We start from the raw sequence: 25,698 nt of genomic DNA on the forward strand, positions 1-25,698 counted from the left end.
TTTAAATAAGTAAATAATGGAAAATATGTAGTAGAAGATACTACTATTAGATGGGCTCAGTTGGCTGAACAGTCTCATTTCATTTTGGAGAGAAGAATCAAGTGGAATGCCAAAGTGATTGTTTTTGACTGCATGCAATTCAAAATGTTTATCAATGACTGAGATGATGGAACTGGATGACACAAGGTTTTGTGGATGATGCAAATATTGGAGAATGGCTTTAGATGAAACAGAAAATTCAAAAGTATCTAGACAAAGTGGATTGAAACAAATAGCCATATGGCACATGGATGAGTGATATCAAGGAAACTCAGGACTGAAGGCTAGAATGGGAAGTTGAAAAACATTCCTGAGAAAAGTAGGAGCAGATCACTTACATGCACAAACCAAAAACTAGTTGGATATGTCCAAAGAGTAATCAGAAACACAGATCAACTCAAGGACATCTTTGCCACTGTGTTAATTGGTTTGCTTAGCTGTGCTGAGATTTACTGCGCAGGTCACAGTTCTTATCTGCAAGTGATTTAGTGCGCCTGTTCATTCACATTCCTTAACTTTCTCTTCTGATCTTCCGTTCGCCTGCCAAGAAGGTGGGCAACATAGCTCTTGCCAAAATGTAAGATTTAGATAGCAAGTTTTGTATTTTTATTTTCTTTTATATTAAAAATGTTTTTATTAGATCTTGCTTCAGGTTTATTTTCGCTTTTTCAAAAGTATGCTACAAGGAATGCCAAGATCCTCACCTCCTTAATTCAGGGCGGAACCTCCCCCCTAACAATCTTTACCATGCAGGTACTGTGCAGCCAGTGGTGTGATTCAGCCAGTTCGCACCAGTTCAAGAGAACCATTTGTTAAATCTTTGTGGAGTTCTGCGAACCAGCTAAATAGTCAAGGCTGCCTGCCTTCCTGCCTAACGATTCCAGTAGCTCACACACATCTCAGACATTCCTGCTCACTTGTAATTAACCAAAGGAAGGGAAAAGAAAAAGAAGAAATAACTGCATAGCCATTTCCTCAGCAGGAAAATTCTAGCCCCTTTAAAACTCAGGGGGGGAAATAAAGTAGAAGAGAGGGTTTTTCTTCTTCTTCCATCAGCTAATAGCTCTGGGTGGGCAGCCAAGAACCATTTAACAGATGAATATTTAGTTGCGATAACAAAACCACAGGAATGCAATCAGCACAGAAACAATAGAAATTTACAGATCATACAGATTAACAGTGTTGGAAGGGACCTTGTAGGTCATCTAGTCCAATCCCTGCCCAAGCAAGAGACTTACACCACTTCTGACAAATGGCAGTCCAATCTCTTTGTGAAAGTCTCCAGTGATAAAGCTCCCACAATTTCCAAAAGCAAACTGTTCCATTGGTTGATTGTTCTGTCAGAAAATTCTTCCTTATTTCTAGGTTGAATCGCTCCTTGTTCTTGACAAGATTAGGCCATGGAAGGAGTTTCAAAAATGTTAATACAGAGCAGGAATTTTTTGTCAGAGTTCTTATGTCTTTTTAAATACATGTTCTAATTAGCAAAATTGATTTTATTAATTTGGAATAGGGTTGCAATGCTGTTTCTATGTTCATGTATTTTGATCCTGCATTTTCAGCATTTAAGACAGTGGTGGGTTATGACCATTATGCCCCGGTACAGGCGTACCGGTGCCTGCTGGGAGCACTGGGTACCGTTCCGGTACAGTGCTCCAGAGGGCCCACCTGCCCGCCTGCGCTCCTTACCGGTATTTGAGCTCTTTGGGGCTTCCGCGCATGTGCAGGGAGCATACGGCGCCTGTGCGACTCTCCGTCGAGCAGCTGGAGTGTCACGCTGGCATTGCAGAGTGTCGCAGGTAGTAAATATGCATGCACGTGCTGTGTGCGCATGTGCATGCATTGCACGTGTTCATGCCGGACCCCGTTGCACCATATTGGTTGCACCGGGATCCGGAACACACCACTGTTTTAAGAGTTAGCTTACAGTATTAGACTGTAAAGATTTCAAGTTATCTTGTAACTGTGTTGCTTGTGAGTGATGGAGCCCCTACAACTTCTGAAGGCAAGCTATTCCATTGGTTGATTGGTCTCACCCTTAGAAAATTTCTTCTTAGTCCTAGGTTGCTTCTCTTTTTGGTTAGTTTCCACCCATTGTTTCTTTTTAAAAAAAATCTAAATAATTTTTTTATTTTATTTTTAATTTTCAAAACAAACACAACACATCCTTCTTTACATACTGTAGAAAGTGTATCAGTTGGTTACAAAAAGGCTTACGTGCATCTCTTCCACAGTCAACAAATATAATTCATATTAACTCAGATAGTTATACATGTTACCGTCATCATACCTCCATTTTCATTTGACTATAATTGTTTAAATGTCCTTCATCATAAAATATACCAAGATTTAATACATAACCCCATACTGGCATTTCATTTACTATTTCTAAAATCCTCCAATAACACTGAATCCTTATGTCCTATTCTAGCTAAACATCCATAATATTTAATAACAAAGTTTTCTAATCCTTCTTTCCAAATCACTGTTTACAATTTACATCCAATTTCCTTATGTTGTACCCATATATATATATTATTTACTTTATTTACTTATCAGTACAAATACCACACACACACACACACACACACAAACATACACACACATACATACACACACATACATACATACATACATACATACATTATTATCATTATCCCTCCTTTATTTAACTATATCCTGTATCATAATATTTCCCCCCTAATATTCAAGACTTAACTGAATCTAACTTAATTCTTTTTTATTAACCTTTACATATGATCCAAAAGGATTTCTAATCTTCCTTTCCTGGGTACCATTCAATATTCATATCCAATTATTACTTATCATAACACTACACATTGTATACATTATTATCATTATCAATTATTTATTTATCTATATCTATTGTCACTAAATTTCACTAAGTTTCACTAGCTTTAAATTATACGCTTCCATCTGTCAACCTGTATCTTTCCAGTAGCAAAACAGTCTCATATCTTCTGCCGTTTGTGGTTTCAGTCCTCTAATCATCTCCTTAATCAACTTTGTATGTACTCCTCTTAGCAACTCTTTGCTTATAAAATCTCTCATGTAATTTTGATGCCCTTCTTCTGTTTCCTTAATCAGCTTATCTTTGATTGTCGGTAGTGGTATCAATGATATTGTTAATAAAATTTCTCTCTTTAAATCCATAAATTCTTTTGTTTTTTCTTCTTCTGTATCTTGCCATGTGGGGTAGATTTCCCCTCCATTTAATTCCTCTTTCAGTATTCCACTCTTTCCATTTTCAGAGAAAAACCAATCACCATAAATATCAGCAATTTTAATTTCTTTATATTCATTTTCCTCTTTGATTTTTAGGATTTTAACCACCACCACTTGATAAACATCTTCAACTTCTTCATCATATTTTGCTGTTAGATGCACTAAGTCTTCCAACTTTTTCTCTATTCTCTCATGTGTGTTTGATAATTTTTGTACTTCTGAGAATATCTTTTGCAGACTTAAAACTTCTTTTCTCCAGTACAAAATGTTTTATAGATGGCACCTGGCACCAACAAGGTTAGCTAAAATCTCAACAAATACCTCCCCAAAATGTTGGAAATGCGAATCGATACATGGAACATATAACCATTTATAGTGGACCTGTGAGGAGGCTAAAATTTTTTGGAAAAAGATCAAAAATTGGCTGGAGGCAATAACGGGGGTTAAAATAGAATGGAAACCTGAATTTTTTTTATTAGGAATAATATCTGCGAAATGCAAAAAAGAAATCCAGTATTTAATACTACATATAATTACGGCGGCAAAGATTGCTTTTGCCCAGAAATAGAAAAGCAAACTAACTCCAAGCGAAGATGAAATAATACGAAAGGTTATGGACTGTGCTGAAATGGACAAACTAACTAAAGAAATTCAGGGAAAAGAAGAATCAGAATTCTACCAGATAAGGGATAAATGGTATAGATGGATGGAGGAAAGAAACAAGAATCAATGAAGGAATATAACAAAACTCAAAAATAATAGTTATGAGTAAAATAAGAGAGTTATGAATGGTGAAATCCAAATGAAATACAATAGAAGGGGAAATAATATAAGGTGAGCGGTATCGATTGATAATTGCTATTAGAAAGAACAGGAAGCTCCTGTTTGTATTGCATTACGTCTAAGTTTTGTGTATGTGTATTTTACATGTTTGTTAATAAAATTGAAAAAATTGAAAAAATATAAAAATAAAACTTCTTTCTGCTGCTGAAATTGTGCCATTATCTCCAGCTAACAAACACTGCTGCTCTAGCTTAGAAGGTTTTAACAAGATTAAGCATAGATTCACAATAACGTTTCATTTTCACCTTTCTCTGGTTAAAGATATACTTCAAAGGGACATCTGTATGCTTTTCTTCTTATCACTATCTATAAACAAGCAGTGAGACCTTGAAGTGCCAAGCCAGGATAATCAGTGAGAAAAATAAAAGTACTTCGTTTCCAATACACAAACCTCCAGCCTCCAAGTAGCAGTTATTGTTGCAATGTTGCAAATTTTCTTTGTTTCTTTTTGTATCTTTTTTGTATTTCAAGTTAAAAAAAAGTCCGTTTCTTGAATGAGTTAGAAGAACACCCACAGTAATAAAAGAGGAGAATTTTTGTCCACAGTAAAAGAAATAAAAATAGAAGAAAACTTAATCCATTCGTCTTAAAAGGCTTGCATAAATTCCATCTGTGAAGATAGCATTTAAAAAGAAAGATAACCCACTTTCCAAAACCATTCCAAATTTAATTCCGCTGCTTATTTCTTCTGTTCTCCAATTTAAATTAATTTTAAGCTTTTTATAGGCAGTCTCTTTTAAAACGGTAAAAATTCCTCACCAGCTGGAAACACTTTCTCTTTCCGTATCCTTCTGTTTTGGAGCCGCCCTGACTTCATCAGCCTAATGGCTGGATTTTTTGTCACCAACTTGAAGAACTTCTCTTGGATCGATCAGGGACTTTGCGATGTCCCTGAGATCATCAAGATGTATTCTTCCTGTTCACTGTCTCTGCGGGACAGTTTAGGTCCGTTTGGACCACCCAATGGCAAAAGTATTGACTGCGATCTCAGAGCATTGAGATTGCATGTCGTCTAGTCGCGACACTGGCTCCTTAATCCCCATCCATTGTTTCTTGTCATGCCTTTTGGTGCTTTGGAAAATAGATTGACTCCCTCATTTTTTTAGGAGTCTCTCAAATTTCCTGGCACAACAATTAATCAGTGGAACTTGTCTCCAGAAGTTGTAAATATTCTAACACTGGCAGTTTTAAAGAAGAGATTAGATAATCATTTGTCTGAAGTGATGTAGGGTTTCCTGCCTAAGCAGGGGGTTGGACTAGAAGACCTTCAAGGTCCCTTCCAACTCTGTTATTCTATTCTAGTCTAAATATTGGAACAGTGCTATTTATTGTGAGTTGGACTAAGGAGAAATTGCCTAAGGGAAATAAAGTTGGCCATGTCCACCCAGTCACATGACCACCCAGCCGGTCATTAGGGCAGAGAACTAGTTGTTAAATTATTTGAATCTCACCACAGGTGCAGCATATAATAATTTAAACCAGCCAACCAGCCAACCAATAATTTTTCATTTTGATCATAAATAAAATATTTAATAAATATGATGTTGTCCCACTTCTTACCTTACCTTAAGCATTTCATTGAATTCTGGATCAGTGCTATTACTTTTGATTTTTGTCTTTCTTTTGCTCTGGCGAGACTTGTCTGGCAGAAGATATGCTTTGACATAACTACAGAATAAATGATAGATAATTTATCAATTTTGCTAAAAGTTACAATATTGGTATACAAATATAGATGTCCATATACAGAAAATTCTTATGTATAACACTGTCAAAATGAAATCACAGACATCAGAAAAGTTATACTTTATACTATTCTTGCTCCCTCATGTGTTGTGACACATCAGATGTTTTTGTTTGTTTTATGTAGCAAGAGTGTATATATACACACACACACTCCCCAAAAGTTATTTGTTACCTAATTCCATGTGCTAACACCAGAAATATGCAGGCAGAAATCTATTGAAAGACAGAATTCCATACAGACAATGCAAAGTAGAGGCTGGAGAACTGTTACTCTTCAAAGATTCGATTCACTACAAACTAACATTAGAGAAGCTCTGTGAGGTCCAGCCTATTCTTTGTCCCACACTGACCAACTACATGTAGCTGGGAAAGTTATAATTCCAGACTGGAGAGTGATGATTTTTTCCATTATTGCTTCTCAAGACCCTTGAGAAAGATTTTAACAGATTAACATATGACAGTCCAGTCTTTTCTTGAAAGCTTCCAGGGATGAAGCTCCCACAACTTCTCAAGGCAAGCTGTTCCATTGGTTTATTGCTCCCACTGTCAGAAAATTTCTCCTTATTTTCAGGTTGAATCTCTCCTTGTTCAGTTTCCACCCATTATTAAGATGAGGCATGCAGTCCATTTTTCAGAATGTAATAAATTACAATTGCTAAATGTAGCTTGCAGAAGCCTGTTGGCTGGAACTTTAGGGCTTGAGGAAAGTTTCTGCCTTACTACTCAGCCTTTTATTCCTTGTCCTCATTTCTTCCTACCATTTGTCCTTAGGCAGGTACAAGAGGCTTCCTTGTACCCAGAATTACTTTCACTTATAGTAAACAAGGAAGGAAGGAAACAATTACACCACAAAAGAATCATAAGAATTTTTCTTTCATTCTCCAGTCTTACTGCACTGAGATAAATCTCTTCCTGAAGAGCCTTCTATTATTTGCAAGAGAATGTGGAAGAAAAGCTATAATCCTCTCATTTTCCCCATCATTTACTTTTTGGGCAGGAGAAGAGAGAAAAATCCAGCTTCTTCCTTAAATTGATTATGTTTTTTCAGTTATAATTGTAGAGAAAAACAAAAGAACAAAACAATTATTCAACTCTGGTTACTTTTTATTGTTACTGAATCACACTACTACACATGCCAGAACAAAATTGCAGAGAATTATGGTCAGCTGACAAGCAGAACTTAAATTTGCATTTTCTAATTGGAAAGTCTTTAGGATTAAAAAAAGAGAAGTAAGAATGCCAGCACAAGGCATTTAGTGGTAAACATGGGTTTTTCATTTCACCAAAATTAAGTCTTTTCTCCCAGGCATTGTAGCACTGAAGTTATGAAACTGGAAAAATATTCATACCAGTTCACCAATCTCCAGATTGATTAATTTTATTATTAAACTTCTATGCTGCCCATCTCATCAAGCCAATTCTAGATTTCACCAACTGAAGCAACTGTAGTTTCTCAAACTTTTCAAGGACTAAAGATGATATGGCTCTTATCTCACATAAAGTAAAGCTTCAATAAGAAGATGGGAGAAACTCATGCTGTCTTTCACTTTTTTCAAACTCCAATCCAAATGTGAGCGTTTGATATTCTGTGGAAGGCAAATCTAACATGCAAACATAACTAGGATAGTAAATAAATAAATAGAAATTTAGTTAAAAAATGAGATTTGCTTACGGATCTGTTCTTTGTTTCTTTTCATCAGCAATGGCCAAGTTCTTGCATTTTTTTACAAGTATGTTAAGAGCTCCTGTTTTATAGCTGTAGCTAATTTGCAGACAAATTTCACCACTAATATTCACATTTCCATAGTCCCCAGTTTCACTGTAAATACTCATTGTACTGTTAATGCTGGTCTGAAAAAAAGAGGGTGATAAAATTGGTTGGTGGCAAAATTCAATCTCAATATCGCATTGAAGAAACGTACTTATTTTATTTTATTTTATTTGTTCAAATAGCTTAAATTGTCTTACTCAGTTCTCACATATATGCACATCTGTAAAATTAAGCTCAGAGATTATCCTAAACTCATCTGGTAAACCCATGGATGGAGACTTCAGTGCCTAATTTAATATTTTAACTCCAAAATAATTATTTATGTTTTTAATTAACTTCCTTAACTGATATATGTTGTGGTATATCTTACCTTCAGCAAAACATTTGAACAAGTACAGTTAATCCTCGATTCAACAACAATCTGTTTAGTAACTGGTATGACAGTGCTGAAAAAAATGATTTATGACTGATCTTCAAACTTACAACACTGCAATCTCCTCAACCATCTAATCAAAATTCAGGCACTTGGAAATCTTATTGTATTTACAACAGGCAGGATTCTAGCATCACATGACCACATTTTGCAACTATCTTAGCCAGATTCTGACAAGCAAAGTCAATTTGGGATTCTATATTTGTTTAAGCAGCAGTGGCAAAAAAGGTTGTAAAATCAGATGCAATTTATTTAACAACTGACTTGCTTGGTGATGCTAGTTCTGGTCCCAATTGTGGTAATAAGATGAGGACTACCTGTATCCATGACATGCAAATTAGCACACTGTGATCTGGATGGCACTCATGAGAATGAAATATATAGCTGACCTGAAAATCAGTAATGACCCCTAATCAAATTAAATGGTATCAAGTGATACCAAAAGGATCAGTCCCGAATCCCCTACAATTCAAAATTTTCACTAATTATTTGGATTAAGAAGTGGGAGGAATATTTATCGTATTTCAAAATGATACAAAAATGGGTGAAATAGCTAACAGCAAGAAGATTATATTATATTATATTATATTATATTATATTATATTATATTATATTATATTATATTATATTATATTATATTATATTATATTATAAATAACTCTGAAGATTGGAGAAATGAACTGAATATAACAGAACAAAATGTAAAAGAGAACAGTGTGATGATCTTCATTTCAGACACATAAATCAAATGCAGGATTATAGGAAGGAAGATACCTGACTTATCAAAAATCATTGCAATAAAAGATTTATTATCACTAGTTGATTGGAAATGATAGTTGTATAATAGAGTGGCAAATTGGGCAAGTGCAATGCTATGTACTTGCATCCACAGAAATATCATTTGCAACTCACAGGAAGTGATTGTTGCCTTCTACTTCAACAATCTCAGTCTGAACATCACACTTTAATAAGGATTTAGAGAAGCTGTAGCTGACCAATAAAAGTGCAATGAAGATAGTCAGGGAATTAGAAACAAACCTCATAAAGAGAAATTGAAAAACTTTTGTTTAGCTTTGAGAAAATACGGTTAAAGGAGGATATATAGCACCCTTCAAATACCTGAATAGATGCCACACATCACAAGGGTCCTACCATTCCAGAATGTAGGATACAGAATAATAGACTTAAGTGACAGGAACACAGATTTTGTTTGCATAATAGGAGGGAGGGAAAGCTTACAGTTTGATATTACTCAGAGAGTTAGTTAGATCCCCTTCACATTTTCACACAAAGGCTAGACAGTCTGAAGCTTTAATTCAATGAATAGGAGGTTGAACTTGAAAGCTTAAATGGTCTATTATAATCTATGATTCTATGTTCTCCTCCATTCAAATAATCTGAATAGATAGAAAAATTACTTCTCCATATATATTTCTATTACAAAATAAGAATTCTCACGTTTAAGGGTATGGTGATGTTACTGTTAGCCAGTGACTTAATGGAGGAATTATCAATTGACAGACATTTATTTTTGCTATTTATATATGTAGAAATGAAGCAGGAACAGATATGAGCTGTTGCATGCATCAAAAAAGTAAGAGAACGTACAGTATCACCATCTGCTTCTGGAACATTTAAGTAGTTCCATTTCTTTTCAGAATTTGAAGGAGAATTCTTTATGAGGGAGGCAAAAGGCAGAAGAAAGAAGAGCATTATGTTAGTACCAATAGGGATATAGAAATTCAACAAACATTTTGAGAAAGTAAAATGGATAAAGAAAAGATGTGACACTAGAAATATAACAACCAAACACCGTATGGAGAAAAGTGATTAGTAAATAACTCCCATTTATAGAGATAGACATACAAGAAATTATGTTATCTCTCCAATGATGAATTTAACCTTAGGCTGAGCACTTATTTTCCTTTTGCAGTATTATAGAAATATTCGGATAAAAACATTTTGTTATCACAAGGCAGATGTTTATCTGCCCACATACCAGCACTTTGTAGCTAATGTATTATAAACAACCATTTAAAATCCCTTAGAATATAAGATACTTAAATGCTGTAAATACTATATCAATTACACCACCTGCTAGTTGCCAACAAATAATTTACTTGCCAACCATCAAGTGAAATTTTGGTGTAGTAGTTAAGGTACTTGACTGGAAGGTGGGAAATTGAATTTTAGTCCTTCCAGAAGCGTGAAAACTAACTATCTGACTTTGGACTGGACGTTCTTTCTCAATGTAACCAACTTCATAGGTGGCTGTTGTGAGGAAAAGAGGAAGCAGAACTATATACACTGCCTTGAGGAATGTATAAAGGAGGGATATTTAATAATAATGACAACAACTTAATAGTGCTACCTTGAATGTTAAACTATTATTTGCTTAATATGTGAAATGTACAATCTTCTTTCTAGCACAAAAGGAAATTAATGATTGGGTCCTGATTTCATCCCCTTGATGAACTAGGCTCTACCCTATGTCTTCCTGAAACATGGGACTAATTCTTAGAAACTTCAACAACATAACTGAAACATCTTGTAATCCCCAGTTATAAATAAGCAAGCAAAAACTCTGTGGCAGCAGGACTACCAGTGCCTGCACCAACAAGTCACTCGCCAGCTGATCACTCTCTTGGACAGTCCTCCGGGAAGGAAACAGAGCATCATGCAGTGGAGACAGCGACTGGAGCGACAGGCGAGGAGGCAGCTGTGGCAGCGGGGCTTCTGGAGACAGTGCTGAACAGCTGCTCACCAGTTGATCACTCCCTTGCATGGGCCTCTAGTCGGGTTGCGCAAGGCCCTGAAGCATGCCCTCGGTTGCTGTTGCTGGATGTGAGAGGAGACCGCCACCGTCGTCTATTGGATGTTGGTTGCCTGGCGGGAGTGTCTGGTCAGCCAGAGGGTGTGGTCCCTGGACTATAAAGTACTCTGGGAGGTGAGCGCTGACTTTGCAAAGGACTGTGTTTCCTACTCATTGTGTACCAAGGCTGTGGCCTACTTTTAAGGATTAAAGTCTGGGTTACTAAATTTCTCAGTTGCCTGAGCGTGTTTGCTTTGGTTCTAACCCAGTCTGGCCTTGGACTTTTGAGGGAAAGTCAGTGCTCTTCATTTCCAATTGTTCCCATTGTTGTCTTCCACAGCCGTTAGGGTTGACCAGATAGGAGGAAGGAAACCAGTGCAATGGCTGAAGGTACGGTGGCTGAGGTGGAGCCTGATGTGGTGGAGGATGTGCGGCAGGGCCCCATATGGCCACCAGGGTATTGGCCCCATTGCAGGCTTCATTTGACAGGAACCCTGACCACATGGCCTTGTTTCTGAGTCAAGCCATTAGCCATTTAAAGTGGTATGCCCAGTTGTACCCCTCACAGTGGGTAATGGTGATGGCCATGATGGTGGTGTTGGAAGATGAGGCTGCTGAGTGGATAGCAGACTTTCACAGTGAGCATGCCTGGGAGTTGGAGAATGAGGGTCTTTTCATGGAGGCACTACGAGTCTGGTTTAAGGATGGGTCCCACGTGCAATGGGCAGAAGGAGAGCTCCTATAGTTATAGCAGAGGGGCCAGTCAGTGGTGGAGTGTGTCTGGGAGTTCCAGCAGGTCACTGGTAAATGAGAGCCTGTCTGGAAAGGTTGTTGATCTGTCAGTTCAGGTTGGGGTTGGACCACGATCTCCGCTAGGCCTGTGTTTACCGGGGTATTCTGCATCAGCTGCAAGAGTGGTTTCAGACAGTCATTGACTTGGATGCTGGGTTATGGGAGTTCTGTCCCAAGGGGGACATGGCCCTTGGGCCCCAGAAGGCTTCTGACAGAATAAGAACTCGGCCTGTCCCTAGCACCCCGGTCTCTACGGTGAGGCATGTTTGACCACTCCTATGCTGTTTCTGGTGTAACCAACTGGGACACTGTGCAGCTGAGTGCACATGCCTTTGTCACAGTAACTGAAGTCACCATCCAGCAGCTCTGGTAAGACCACAATGCCTCCCCGACAGACCCCTGAAAGGTCCTGGGGAGCACACCAGGCAGAGTCCTTGGTGATGTCCTCAGAGGAGGGAGAAGCAACGGTAGTGGGGAAGTTCCAGGCAGTGCTCTATGACAGTGAGGATGACAGTGATGGCTCAGAGGAACCAATGGTAAGTGACCCCATCCATCCATTCATCACTCCCATCACTATAGTGAGCCCCCAATCAGCACAGCATTGGAGGTATGGTGCACTGATAGACTCAGGGTGTACCCGGTGTCTTATCAGCCAAGTTATGGTTACTGCGTTAGGGATTTGAGTGAGAGAGATGGCCAAGCCTGTTAGGTTTGAGCAGGTGGATGGCTCGTTGCTGGGGGGGGGGTGTCTCCAGCTACCCACCTCATGCAGCCAGTACGGTTGGAGGTGGGAGAGCATTCGGAGGTAATTAGATTCATTATGGTGGCAACGATGACTGAGTCCATTATTCTGGGATTGGCATGACTGGATATGTGGGGCCCAACGATATGGTGGGAAGGTCGGTACAGGAAGTTGAGGATAAAAGTTGGGCCCAGGCTTCTCCCTATGAGCAGGCTCAGAAAGAGGCAGAGAGTGGGCTGGGGGGGGAGGCCTGGGGAGGTCCTGGTGGAGGCCCCTTCCCCCTTCCCCCAGGTCTACACAGACTTGGCAGAGGTCTTCAGTGAGAAGGAGTGTGAGACCCTACCCCCACACCATCCTACTGATTGTGCAATCGAACTGATACCCAGAGCCAAACAGCCTAAGCCAAAGATGTATTCGATGACACTGAAGAAGATGGGGGAACTTTGATGGTACATTGACAAGAACTTGGCTAGGGTGTTCATCCAACTGGCCCAGTTGTGAGTGGGTGCTCTGGAGCTGTTCAGAGAGAAGAAAGATGGGACCCTGCACTTATGTGTTGATTCCCATGAAATTAACAGGGTTTGTGTGGAAAATATGTACCCCATGCCTCTCATGAAAGATATGCTTGCCAATTTGGCGAAGGGGCATTTTTTTACCAAGTTAGATCTGCAGGAGGCTTGCTACCAAGCCGCATTAGACCAGGGGACGAGTGGAAGATGGCGTTCAATTGCTCATTGGGGAGCTACCAATTCTGGGTGATGCCCTTTGGGCTACAAGGGGCCCCAGCTGTATTCATGCAACTAATTAACTATGTGTTACATGAACACCTGTACTGAGGGGCCCTTGTGTATCTTAACGACATACTCATCTATACCACTACTATGGAGGAACACACCTGGTTGGTGTGGCAGGCGTTGAGGAAATTGCTGGTGGCAAAGTTATGTGTAAAACTCTCCAAATATGAGTTTCACTGAACTCGTCTGGACTATTTGGGCAACACTGGGGTGGAAATGGATCCATATAATGTTCAAGCTGTGTTGGAGTGGCAGGCACCCAAAATACACAGACAATTGTAGAACTTCCTTGGCTTCGCCAATTTGTATCAGCAATTCATCCTGTCATTTGCCAGGGTGGCATTGCTGTTCACTGACCTACTCGAATGAAGCCCACTTTAATGAAACCTTGACCTGGACAACCACTCCAGTGGATGATGAACTGCCAACAAACCTTTGAAATGCTAAAGCCCTATTTGCTAGGGAGCCAATCCTGAAACACCCCAACTCTGGGCAACTGTTTGTTATCCAGGCTGATGCCAGCGACGTGGCCATGGGAACCGTCCTGTTGCAGAGAAACAAATAAGGTCAGATGCAGCCTTGTGCACATACCTCATGCAAGCTCACTGACACAGAACACAATTGGGCAATATGGGAGAAGGAGACGTTTGCTGTGTGATTGGCATTGCTGATGTGGCAGCATCTTTTGGAGGGGGCCAAAGAACCATTCAAGATCTGGACAGACCACAAAAACCTCAAGGCACTCCAAACGCCATATTGATTGTCTCCGAAGCGGGTCCAGTGAGCACAGTACTTCCAAGGTTCCATTTTACTCTGAAGTACATCCTGGTAGGTAAGAACTTTCTGGCAGATGCCCTGTCATGGATGCCCTAGTATAAAAGCTGCAGGCAAGAAGTAATACATGCCATTGTACTCCCTTCCCAACAAGCAGCACAGGTGATGGTTGGAGGCCCAATTGATGGCTTGACACATGATTTACGGACCACATTACTGACTGACCCATGACTCCAAGAGAACCAACAACTACGCATTCAAAGGGATGGCTTCGCATGGAAGGGCAGAAAACTATACGTACCACTTGCCCTGAGGCCCAGGGTACTGCGGTGGTGTCATGACACCAAGTAAGTCAGCCATTTTGGGTTCCTTAAAACCCTAGATCTCACCAGGCACCAGTTCTCATGGCTGGGTATGAAGTCTGAAATAGAGAGTTATGTAAAAAGCTGTCTGGTCTGTGCAACCATGAAACCACGGCCAGGGAAACCCCTAGGTATCTTACAGCATGTGGCTGATCCCTCCCACCCTTGGGAGGAGATCGCCATGGACTTCATTGTAGAATTGCCAGAGAGTAACAGACACACCGTGATATGGACAATCACTGACCTTTTCTCCAAACAGGCCCATTTTGTGCCATGTTCCGCATTGCCTTCAGTGTGAAGGCTAGCAAAGTGTTTATCAGACATGTTTACCATCTCCATGGGGTTTTGCAACACATCATTTCGGACAGGGAGTGCAGTTCACTGCTAAGTTCTTGTGAGATTTCATACACCTGATTGGGTATATGAAGGCCTAAACACAGCGTTTTGCCCCAGTACAAATGGTGTAGCAGAAAGAACGAATGTCATGGTGGAAGAGTATCTTAGGTGTTATCACATCTATTAACAGAAGAATTGGGCAAACTTACTTCCATTTGCGGAGGTGGCCTACAATAACACGTGCACAGCAGTGACGTGCGGTGAGGTTTATGGCTGGTGAGGCACTGATGTCACCACAATTAGATTTACGGGGGGGGGGTGCAACTTCCAACAAAACGCAGCAACCGGAGAAAAGCAGCGAGGGGCGAGGAAGCTCAAGAAGCCTCAAAAAGTCCTGCCTAATAGTAGAGGGCGCTTTTTTGAGGGTTTTTTAAACAGTTAAGCAGAGTCATCAGCAGCTAGCTCAGCCTCGCCTCAGCTGTCGCCTGAGAGGCTGAGCTCGCTAAAGCCTCACAGCAAGCTCTCGTATGTTTTTTTTTCTTTTCATGATGATAGGTGAGGCTGTGCCTCAGTTACCTCACCTGACTGCATGTCACTGGCGCACAGTAGTACTGGTTTCACTCCTTTTCGGTGGTTCATGGGATGGAATTCGTACCCATTCATGAGTGGCACCAACACCCTCCTTTCCCCAGTAATCCAAGTGAATAGGCGAACAAGATACCGTGAGTGTGGAGCATTGTAAAGATGGCACTGCGCAAGGAAGCCGAGACCCATAAGGTTCAGGCGTACAAAAAATGGGGTTTCCACAAGCCTTTTCAGGTGGGTGACGAGGTGTATCTCTCAACTAAATATCTCAAATTGAAAGTGCCTTGCAAGAAACTGTGCCTGAAATACCTAGGGCCTTTCCCAATTGTATGGGTAATCAATTTCATAATTGTGGAATTGAAACTTCCACCTTTCCTGGAGAAGGTGCACCCTGTGTCCCACAGCAGCCTCCTGAAACCTGTGGAAGACTCCAATATCTGGACCCTTCCCCAGACGCCGGCTCCTGTAGGGTGGTGGTGGTATGAAATAAACTGAGTGTTAGATTTGCACCTTCGTAGGGGTAAACTGCAGTACTTAGTATGGTGAAACAGCTGCTTGGCAGCACTGAACAGCTGCTTGGAAGCTATTCGCTCCCTGCATGGGCCTCCAGTCAGGCCCCAAAGCATGCCACCGGTTGTGAGGTAGTGCCGCTGCTGCCGGATGTGAGATGAGGCCACCACTGCGGTCTACCGGATGTTGGTTGACTGGCGGGCATGTCCAGCTGGCCAGAGGGTGTGGTCCCTAGACTATAAAGTGCACTGAGTGGTGAGATCTCCCAGCACTGATTTGCAAGGGACTGTGTTTCAACTCATCATGTACCAAGGTTCCAACCTGCTTTGAAGGATTAAAGTCTTGGTTTCAGAGTTTCTAGGTTGCCTGAGTGTGTTTGCTTTGGTCCTAATCCAGTCCGGCCTTGGATCTTTGAGGTATTGGCTATATCCTTGCATCCATCAAACTAAGTGCAGTAAGCATAATAGTTGTATCTTGCTTAAATGGATTAGCTACCCTGGTCCCTCTAAGCTGCCAACATTCTGTGTTTATTAGAAGCTAGCAGGACCGACAATCATTCATGCTTTTGTTGAACAAAATTTAAAGTCTCTAAAAATCCAAATAATGGAAATGCCTTTTAATGTATCAGTACTAAAACAAGAGAACTGAAGCTAAAAATCAGCTGTGGAATGAAATACAACACAATAAAATATATTAGACAGGGACATGGTCCAAGTATCAAAAATCTAATATTCTGTAGGAAGAAACAGTAGAAGAAAGTCATGCATATGTATTTAATGGGGACTTACTGTAGAAAAGCCACTTGACAAATTACTTTGCCTTTTGGAAAAGCCAGAGGCTATAATGTCATCTATATCCTCTTCTGCTTCATTCAGATAGTCCTAATGGAAAAACAAGGCATATATCCACAATTAAGGAATAAAACAATATTTTATTAGGAAAGGGTTGAGTGGAGAACTAAACAGGAAAAACATTATCTTCTGTTGCTTTTTAAATAAAACCATTTATTCAGTATCTCATCCTGTTTCACCTTTTGTCTTTAACAGCATTTTAGTGTCTGAAATATCTCCAGTTATTGTGAACATCTAGCCTACCATACTTACCGTATTTTTCACAGTATAAGACACACCTTTTTTCCTCAAAAAAGAGGCTGAAAATCTGGGTGCGTCTTATACACCGAATACAGTATTTTTTTGCCTCTGGAAGCCCCGCCCCTTCACCAAAACGGCCATGCATACGCTTATGGAGGCTTTCAGAGAGCTCCTGGGGGCTGGGGAGGGCAGAAATGAGCAAAAATGGGCTGTTTTTTGCCCCCCAGCCCCCAGCAGCACTCTATAAGCCTCCATAAGGCTATGCATGCAATTTTTATGACAAAAGATGGCCCTATTTTCACGACAAATGGGACGTTTTTTGCTCGCTTCTCCCCCTCCAGAGCACTCTGCAAGCCCCCCCAAGGCTATTCATGCCTTTTTAAAAAAATGGGCCCTTTTTCGCAAAAAACGGGCTGTTTTGGGGAGGTTTGCAGAGTGCAAAAACTTTTTTCTCCTTTTGGAAAGCTCTTTAACTGATTGATGAGAATTACATTGATCAAGTGCTATGTCAGCAGAAACAAAGTGTTAGGTGCTGCAGATTGTCAGCGATTTCCTTCTCCAGCACATGGATAAATACACCTGGAAACATCTACCTGCCTACCTACTCTCTCTGTCTCCCTACTTATCTACTGTATTTCTCTCTCTCTTCCCCCTCTATCTACCTATGTACCTATCTACTCACTCTCTCTCTCTCACTACCTACCTACTGTATTTCTCTATCTCTCTATCTCTCTTTATTTTTCTCTCTCTCTCTCCCTTTATCTACCTACCTACCTACCTACCTACCTACCTACCTACCTACCTCTCTCTCTCTCTCTCCTCTCTCTCTCTCTCTCTCTCTCTCTCTCTCTCTCTCTCCCTACTTACCTACTGCAGTTCTCTCTCTTTCTCTCCCTCTCTATCCCTCTATCTACCTACCTACTTTTTTTCAATTTGCCTCTTCAAAACCTTGGTGCATCTTATACTCCGGTGCATCTTATATTCTGAAAAATACGGGAACAATAGCAGCTGAAACTCTACCTTATAATTACAAATTACACCTAAAAAGGTTTCATTACACACAGGCATTCAAACTGTGTCCCATAGTGTGGCTGATCCTTTCATAAACCAAGCTGAGGCTGTACAAAGATGGAAAAGTGAAGAAAAATACAACCCTCTGTCTGCTAAGACTGAAAGCCCCATGCAACTGCTTTTGTGGTTGTTAGACATGGAGAAGTTGCCAGTGATTGAGCTCCATTTTGTATTAAAATTATGTATTAAACTGTGTTCTGTTAAGCAGCTGCCAACTGCAACCCTTCACTTCAAAAGATAAAGCATGTGTTGACAGTCGTGCTTGGTGGAGATCTCTGGCTGGGCCAAGGGCTGAAGTTTGGGAGATTTCAGTAGAATCAGACTGTGTCATCCTGCTTTATCCTGCATGTAAATTAAATAAGGAAATGCAATCTGCTTTGTAATTGGATGCCTGGGGCCATTCATGATATTTCAGTCTAACTATTATACAAGGTTCTTGCAAGGTTACATTTGTAGTTATCTTCATTTATACCCACTACATTTTTTAAAATTTTATTATATATGTACTTTTGATATAAACTGTGACATATATATGAATTACTGGAATTAGTCAAATGAGAAGTTTATTATTACTGGTAAAATAAAAGAGACAAAATATTCTAATTTGTAAGTTTTGTATCTTTCCAGCTCACCACTTCATGGTCCAGTGCTCCAGGTACAGATTTACTTCTTAAGCTTAAAGTATCTTCATTTCCTTCTGAAAAGGATCCACTGAGATCTCTCTCTGATCTACTACGATCTGCAAAATATAAGGAAAAGCCATATATAGTATATTAGCAATCTATATAGAAGATATTATACCAAAGATGCTTTTTCAAGAGGCAATTTAACTTTCTTGTTTTTCTTTGAAGATGTTTTGCTTCTCATCCAAGAAGATTCTTCAGTTCTGACTGGATAGTGGGGAATGGAAGGATTTTCCCCATCATTCAGTCAGAGCTGAAGAAGCTTCTTGGATGAAAAGTGAAACATCTTCATAGAAAAACAAGAAAGTCGAGTTGCCTCTTGAAAAAGCCCATTTGGGACAACATGACTTGGATGTCTGAGAATCTCCATAGACAGAAGATATTGCAGTATATTTTAACTTATTTGTGTGTGAGATGGACTATTTATCTATTTTCCCACAACTTCTTGTTTTTATCCATCAATTTCCACTTTACCTGAAACCTACAGAAAGGATAAAATTTTTTAAAAAATAGATTACAGGAAGAAATTCAATGGTGATTTCATTTTTCTCACTCTTTGGAAAATCAAACAGGTAGAAGGAAAATGTATTTCATGCAAGATGAGTCTCTAATACATCTATCTAGTCTGTTGTTAGTAAGTGAACCGATTATAAAGGTGTATCTTTCATCCAATTGTTAATGCATATAAATGTGTTGAATAAAATTTAGGGAAGAAATGATCAGCAAAAACGAAAGTTTACAGATGTTTATACCTCATCTTTGTTTTAAGAATAATTATGACAGATACATAGAGATTTTTTCATTAAAGGGGAAGAACCATAGTTCTTACAATAAAGTGTGCATTTTTATGCAAAAGGTGCCATTTAGCCCTCTTCATCTTCAGTTCAGTTATATATAAAAGAATCAGGCAGCAGGTGACCTATGCCTGAAGAGGCACTGGAAATCAAACAATACTACACTAGGATCCAGATCAGAATTGCAAAAAGTGTACCCTATCATTATCCTTTGATGGTTTCTGCAATCACGACAGAATAGGTAAGCCAAAAATGTGGTCCATGTACTGTAGACTCCCTCCCTATCCTCAGTCAAACCGCATCTGTCAATAAAATCCTGAATTGATAGAAATTCTGCATCTCTGAACTAGAATGACCACAGTTGTCTGACCTGGTAGAAGGTTAATTCTTAGCAATTCTAACAACAATTAAAAAAAAAACATTTCCCAAGGGAAAAAACCATGGGAGGAAAAAACAATTCAATAGTACATCAAAGTATCAGTAACTGAAAGCTCACCAGATGTTAAAGATGTCCTAGAAATCGCCACAGAAGGTGTTCTAGAACTTTTCCTATGATGCCTTTTTGACAAATCTGCAAGGATACTTTCACTGATAGACATAACAATGTTGTTTTCTATTTCAGAATCCTGCTCACATAAAACAATATATATTTCATGTGTCACACATATAAGAAAACTTTTTAACATATGAAAACACACTAGTTACAGTCTAGGAAGCAAATCCCACCCAAATTCAAGCCAATAATTCTAACTTTTAATTGTTTGTTCAAATATTTCAGAATTTACTTTAAGCGTGATTTGTTGAACATAAAAAATAATCCAGAAGCAATTTTAGGAGTGTACACAAATATATTAAGACTAGCAATCCAATCTCAATTTGCTTTCTCTACCAATACTTAAAAGACTAGAGCAAAACAAGTAAACCTGAATTCTAGATTTGCCTGTATGAAGCAATTATTTATCAAACCAATCCATTTTTGCACCAGTCAACATACCCTGCTGTAGTCAATAGTCATGCTGTGCACACTCAGTGCTGGTGACCTTGGATGGAGTGGAGTAGAAGCATTGCTTTGATTTTCAGCATTTTTCATGTTGCCAGTTATGTGTTCAAGAAGATGACTATCTGAGGGAAAGGTGTTCCCCCTGGAGAAATTGCACTAAATTAACCTTCTAATTTATACAGCATAAATAAAAAAGGAAAAACTACATATCAGAAATGATGTTCCATCAGTAATTCGAATCTCAGACAAATACTTTAGTAGCAGGAGGACATTTTAATATTTCATCACCTGAATAGCAGTCCTAACACCATTTTGCTGATCTACCTATATCCAAAATCAAAGAGAACAAGCTCATTAAAACTTGCAATCTAGCATCTTACACATGTTTCAAAGTGCAGTATCCATGGTTAGGCAAAAAATAAAAATAAAGAAAAACAAGTTTCTAAAGTCACATAATAGATACTTGTAGAAAATCTTGGGAACTGTTTTTAACAAAGCCTTACTTAGAGCTACTGTGTTTCCCTGAAAATATGACAGGGTCTTATTTTTCTTTTCACCCACAAAATATGGTTTGGGCCTTATTATCAGGGGAGGGCTTATTGTTTTGGGGTTGCCAGGTGGCTGCTCTCTCGCGAGTGGGCTCCCAAAGAGCCGGGCACAGCCTCAGGGGCAAACGGCTGTGTTGCACTGTCACAGCTGCGCAGCCATGAAGTGACCACGCTCACGAGCAGCCATGAAGCGACCATGCTCACGAGCAGCCAACCAGCAAACCCCCTTTCCAGCCGGGCACAGTGCCATTCACTGACTAGGGGTATCGCCAACCGCATGAGTGCCTGTTTGCCACCACCCGGCTACCATGGCTTGGTGCCTTCGAAATGCCAGTGAATGGCGCTCTGCATGGCTGGAGAGGGGGGTTGCGCAAGTGGCTGATCTCTGCTCTCATAGTTAAGTTTTCTTGCTACCTATGATTTCAAGATTTAATTGCAGCTATCTCAGTATAAGTAAGACCATTATTGCCAACATGGAAGAATAAGATTAATATTTTTTTTCCAGAGAGTGAACTTCAAAACTTGTATATCAGCCAATTGGAAGAAACTATTTGTAAACTGAACAGTTTATATGACAAAAATGAGAAATGCTAGATGAGAAAAAGTTAGTGTTAATATTACTGAAAACACTTTTTAAGTAAAATTTTACTTTCAGCCATGTAAATAAAATGAAGATGACTATACATTTTTATGGAAAAGATTTAAATGCTTACAACTGAACTATACTTAAGATTTGTAATAATTTTTCATTCATAATAAAATAAAACTTTACTTTGTATTTTGGAATTATAGGAATATTTTACCATTTGATGAAATGATACTTTACCCTATTTTCCTAGGCCCAGTGAGAACTAATTTTGTCCCACTTGTAAATGAAGCTAACATATCTTGCTTTGATGTATCCTCTAATGTTTTTGGAGAATGATCTTTGAATCTGCCTTCTAAGAGTTCAGGGGAAGAATCTTAAAATGAAAGAAACAGGTTATGTTAACAACATGCCTACAAGCTGAAGAAATGATATTAAGTCAGTTATTTCACAAATGTTACATATTCCCTGAATAAGCTAGGACCACTGAAAGCAAAAGCATTCACAATTTGATATGTTTTTATTAGATATAGAGATAGATATATACCATATTTCTGGTTTATGTATGTTGTAATATTTTGACCAACCAACATAAATGAAAAAGTAGGAGATGGGTGTGGGAAATAATTGCAAGAAAAGAGAGCTATAGAGTTTAGGTACTGACCTACTCCCCATAGAATCATTTCATCATATGTCTATCAATAGAAGGCCAGAATATATATATATATCATAATATCAATCCCAAGCCATTGAAGCTTTAAACACAGTGGTGGGATTCAAATAAGTTAACAACCGGTTTGCCCAGGATCAGGTTGGCTGTTGTGCAGTGGTAAAATTCATTTTTTTTACTACCGGTTCTGTGGGCACTGCTTGGTCGCCATGACAGGGGAAGGATACTGCAAAATCTCCATTCCCACCTCACTCCAGAGGAAGGATACTGCAAAATCCTCATTCTCGGGGGAAGGATATTGCAAAAATCTTCATTCCCACCCCACTCTGGGACCAGTCAAAGGTTGTATTTGCTGGTTGTCTGAACTACTCATAATTTCCACTACCAGTTCTCCAGAACCTGTCAGAACCTGCTGAATTTCACCCCTGCTGTTGTGAGAGGTATGGCCCATCCCCACCCTCCAGCTCTGCTTACATGCGGAAAGAGCCTCCCATGTCAGCCAACCTGACCCTGGGCAAGCCGGTTGCTAAATTTCCACCCTTTGCCAAAAGGCTGTTTCTTAGGGTGCTTGTCTGCATGTTGGTCTTATGGCTGTTTCAGTCTTCTGGATGGGACTCTTTTAAGAGGTGAGGTTTCCGAGGAAGGGGGAGGGGGTTACCATAGAGACAAGGAGTTGATGCTCCCAAGAGCTCGTGTGGGAAGATGAAGAATTTGGGGGAAGTGGAGGGAGGGATTCCCTCTCCCCAAGGAGCTGTGTGTAGGAGGTGTTGGTCAGTCTGCAGGCAAAAGAGAGAGGGGTAAGGAATTAAGTTGGCAGCATGATTGAAGCTGGGCCCAATGTAGGGGAGACTGTAGGGTTAGTTTGCAGGCAAATTATTACCCACCCCTGGCTATCAAAGTGGATCTTGGGCACTGTGATGTGCTGCAATGGAGAAATGGACAACAGAATGGCTGGCACGACAGGAGGAGGAGGAGCAGGGAGAAGAAAGAGGGAAAGTAGTCTTCTCCTTTCCTCATGCCGGCCATTCCATTGCCCATTTCTCCATTGCAGCTCTGCGCAGTGCTCAGGATCCACTTTGATAACAGGGAGTGGGTGGTAGGTAATTTAACAACTGGTTTGCCTGAACTGATGTGAACTGGCTGAATCCCACCACTGTTTAAACATTATTAACAAATATGTTGTGCTAGACTCAAAAGTTAATCAGAAATCAAAGAGAAGTTAAGCATGCTTCATGTAACACAGGAAGAGTATAATCATTGATAAATATTTATTTTTGGTACCAATAGCTCTGTGTGATTATTTTAAGGTAGACTTATTCAATCTGATGCCTTCCAGATACATTAGAGCTACACCTTGCAGAATTCCCAGGCAATTCCAGTTGGGAATTATAGTCCCAACACATCTTGAACACATCAGATTGGGTAAAGATACTGCAATGTATATAAGAAACTATATTGTATGGATAACTTTATAAAGTGTACTGTCTTTGGTGAAATCTTCCTGGGTAAATGACATCAAAGAGTCTTACCATGTAAGATAGAAAGTTAGCTCATTCTATATTAAGCCTGACTATATAATTTGTTTTGACTGGCAACAGTTTTCCAAGATGTTGTGAAATATCTTCCCAGGTCTACATTTGCAAAGTTATATAGCACTTGGTTTGAAGCATCTTATTTTTACCAATAACCTGATGAGATAAGAGACTAGCATTCATTATAGTTTACTGAACTAATAATATATTTGGAACTCTCTAGATTAACTATGTTGCAAAAATGCAAAGAATAATTCAGAAAGCAGCAATACTTTAAACAGTTTGGGGCAGCTGTGGTCCTCCAAAGTTGCTCAATTATTCTCCCCGTATGCAATTTCCCACTGGCCATACAAGCTGGAGCTGTTGGGAGCCTGTAATTCAGCAAAGCCGCCATATGTTTATTTGGAAGTACATACTTTGCTTTCCTATTTTTTTACCTGGAGCTTTGCGAAGAATAGACTGCCGAACAATATCAGTTCCAAGGAGCTTGGACTGCTTGAAGCGTTTTGCTCTCTCTTCAAAGAACCATTCACCTGTTACTACCCTAAGCTGCCTGTATTAAAAAAGAAAGCAGTGAAATCACTCTAACCATTACTTCGCATTAACAGAATAACAGAGTTGGAAGGGATCTTGGAAGTCTTCTAGTTCAACTAGAAGAGGAGATCCTATACCAATTTAGAGAAGTGACTGTCTAGCACCTTCTTAAAAGCCTCCAGTGATGGAGCACCCACAATTTCTGAAGTCAAGCCATTCTACTGGTTAAGTCTTCTTACTGTTAGGATAACCACTTAGTCCTCTGGTTATCTCACCTATCCAAGACATTTTTGAATATTGCTTTAGAAATTACTAATTTCTATTGCTTTAGAAATTACTAAGACAATCCCCAATTTTTTGAAACAATACATCAAAATTTGTGCCATTCATTACACTAAACTACAATGTTTCATTACACGAAACTACAATTACACTAAACTACAATGTTACAAGTCCACTTTAAAAAGTAATTAATACTTGTTAATTATATGCAAATTATATGCATAAGTATATGCAAATATATGCAATTAAAACTTAAGAGTAAATAAAGGAAAGGATGTAGAAGAGTAGGCAGAGCTGGGTGTGTGTGTGAGTTAAACATGTTATCATCTTAGAGTCTTTACGCTGCTACCAATGATCCAAGTTTAGCGCCCCCCCCCCCTTGATTTCCTTTAATTCTTTTTTTTTTAAACAAAGTTTTATTGGTTGTTTTGAAAAATAACAAGGAAAAGGGGTGGTGGAAAGGTTACAAATTTTGGCAGTTGCGATGTGCGGTAGGTGCCCCCTCCCTCCATACTCATAGTATACATTTACACAAAATTCATTACAAAATAGCAATATATAGTCAGCATATGAGTTCAATTAATAATTTCGATCAATTTATATCAGCAAGGTTTTTTTTTTGTTCATTTTTGAGATCTGAGTTTTCTTGGTATTGCCCCATCTCCCCCCGCCAGCAGAGCTCCGGCCCCTCCCGTGTCCTGTATGTCTGTTGTAGGGTCATCTGATTTATCTAGGAGTGCTTTATTTTTTTCCATAAAGGCCTGCGCCTCTATGGGTGTATTAATTCTGACCCTTGTGTCTTTCCAGAATATTAGCATCCCTTCAGGTATCAACCATCTGAACCACACCCCCTTCTGTTATAGTTTCTTCACTAATTGCGAATAGCCTTTACTTTTCTCCCTCATTTTCTTGGGGAACTGTTTCAGAATGGTTATTTCCCTATCTTGATATTTCAAAACTTGCCCCCTTTGTGCACTCAGAATTTCATCTCTTGTAGCTTTTCTAAGAAATTTAATGTGGACCTCCCTGGGTACATTGTGTATTCTGGCATATGCTGAGTTCACCCTATATACCAAATCTAGTTCCCACCCCATCTGTTGTTTCTCTTTCTGAATATATTCA

The 25,698-nt window shown here is 39.5% G+C and overlaps 1 protein-coding gene across 4 annotated transcripts in view; it reads right to left on the minus strand.

Moving 5' to 3' along the window:
- Positions 1-25,698, minus strand: part of SYTL5 (synaptotagmin like 5) — a 103,264-nt gene that overhangs the window by 25,887 nt on the left and 51,679 nt on the right. For 3 of the 4 annotated variants that reach the window (XM_081950236.1, XM_081950237.1, XM_081950235.1), the window contains exons 4-12: positions 24,198-24,313; positions 21,799-21,934; positions 20,419-20,566; positions 19,921-20,050; positions 18,580-18,686; positions 16,574-16,666; positions 9,687-9,752; positions 7,547-7,725; positions 5,694-5,796 (exon numbers count right to left, since the gene is read on the minus strand). In XM_081950236.1, coding sequence (XP_081806362.1) covers positions 5,694-5,796; positions 7,547-7,725; positions 9,687-9,752; positions 16,574-16,666; positions 18,580-18,686; positions 19,921-20,050; positions 20,419-20,566; positions 21,799-21,934; positions 24,198-24,313 — 1,078 coding nt within the window. The remainder of the gene's footprint in view (positions 1-5,693; positions 5,797-7,546; positions 7,726-9,686; positions 9,753-16,573; positions 16,667-18,579; positions 18,687-19,920; positions 20,051-20,418; positions 20,567-21,798; positions 21,935-24,197; positions 24,314-25,698) is intronic. The other variant, XM_081950238.1, reaches the window with a different exon arrangement.

The sequence above is a fragment of the Natrix helvetica genome (assembly GCF_964273705.1).
Source record: "Natrix helvetica genome assembly, chromosome: 4".
Classification (NCBI taxonomy): domain Eukaryota; kingdom Metazoa; phylum Chordata; class Lepidosauria; order Squamata; family Natricidae; genus Natrix; species Natrix helvetica.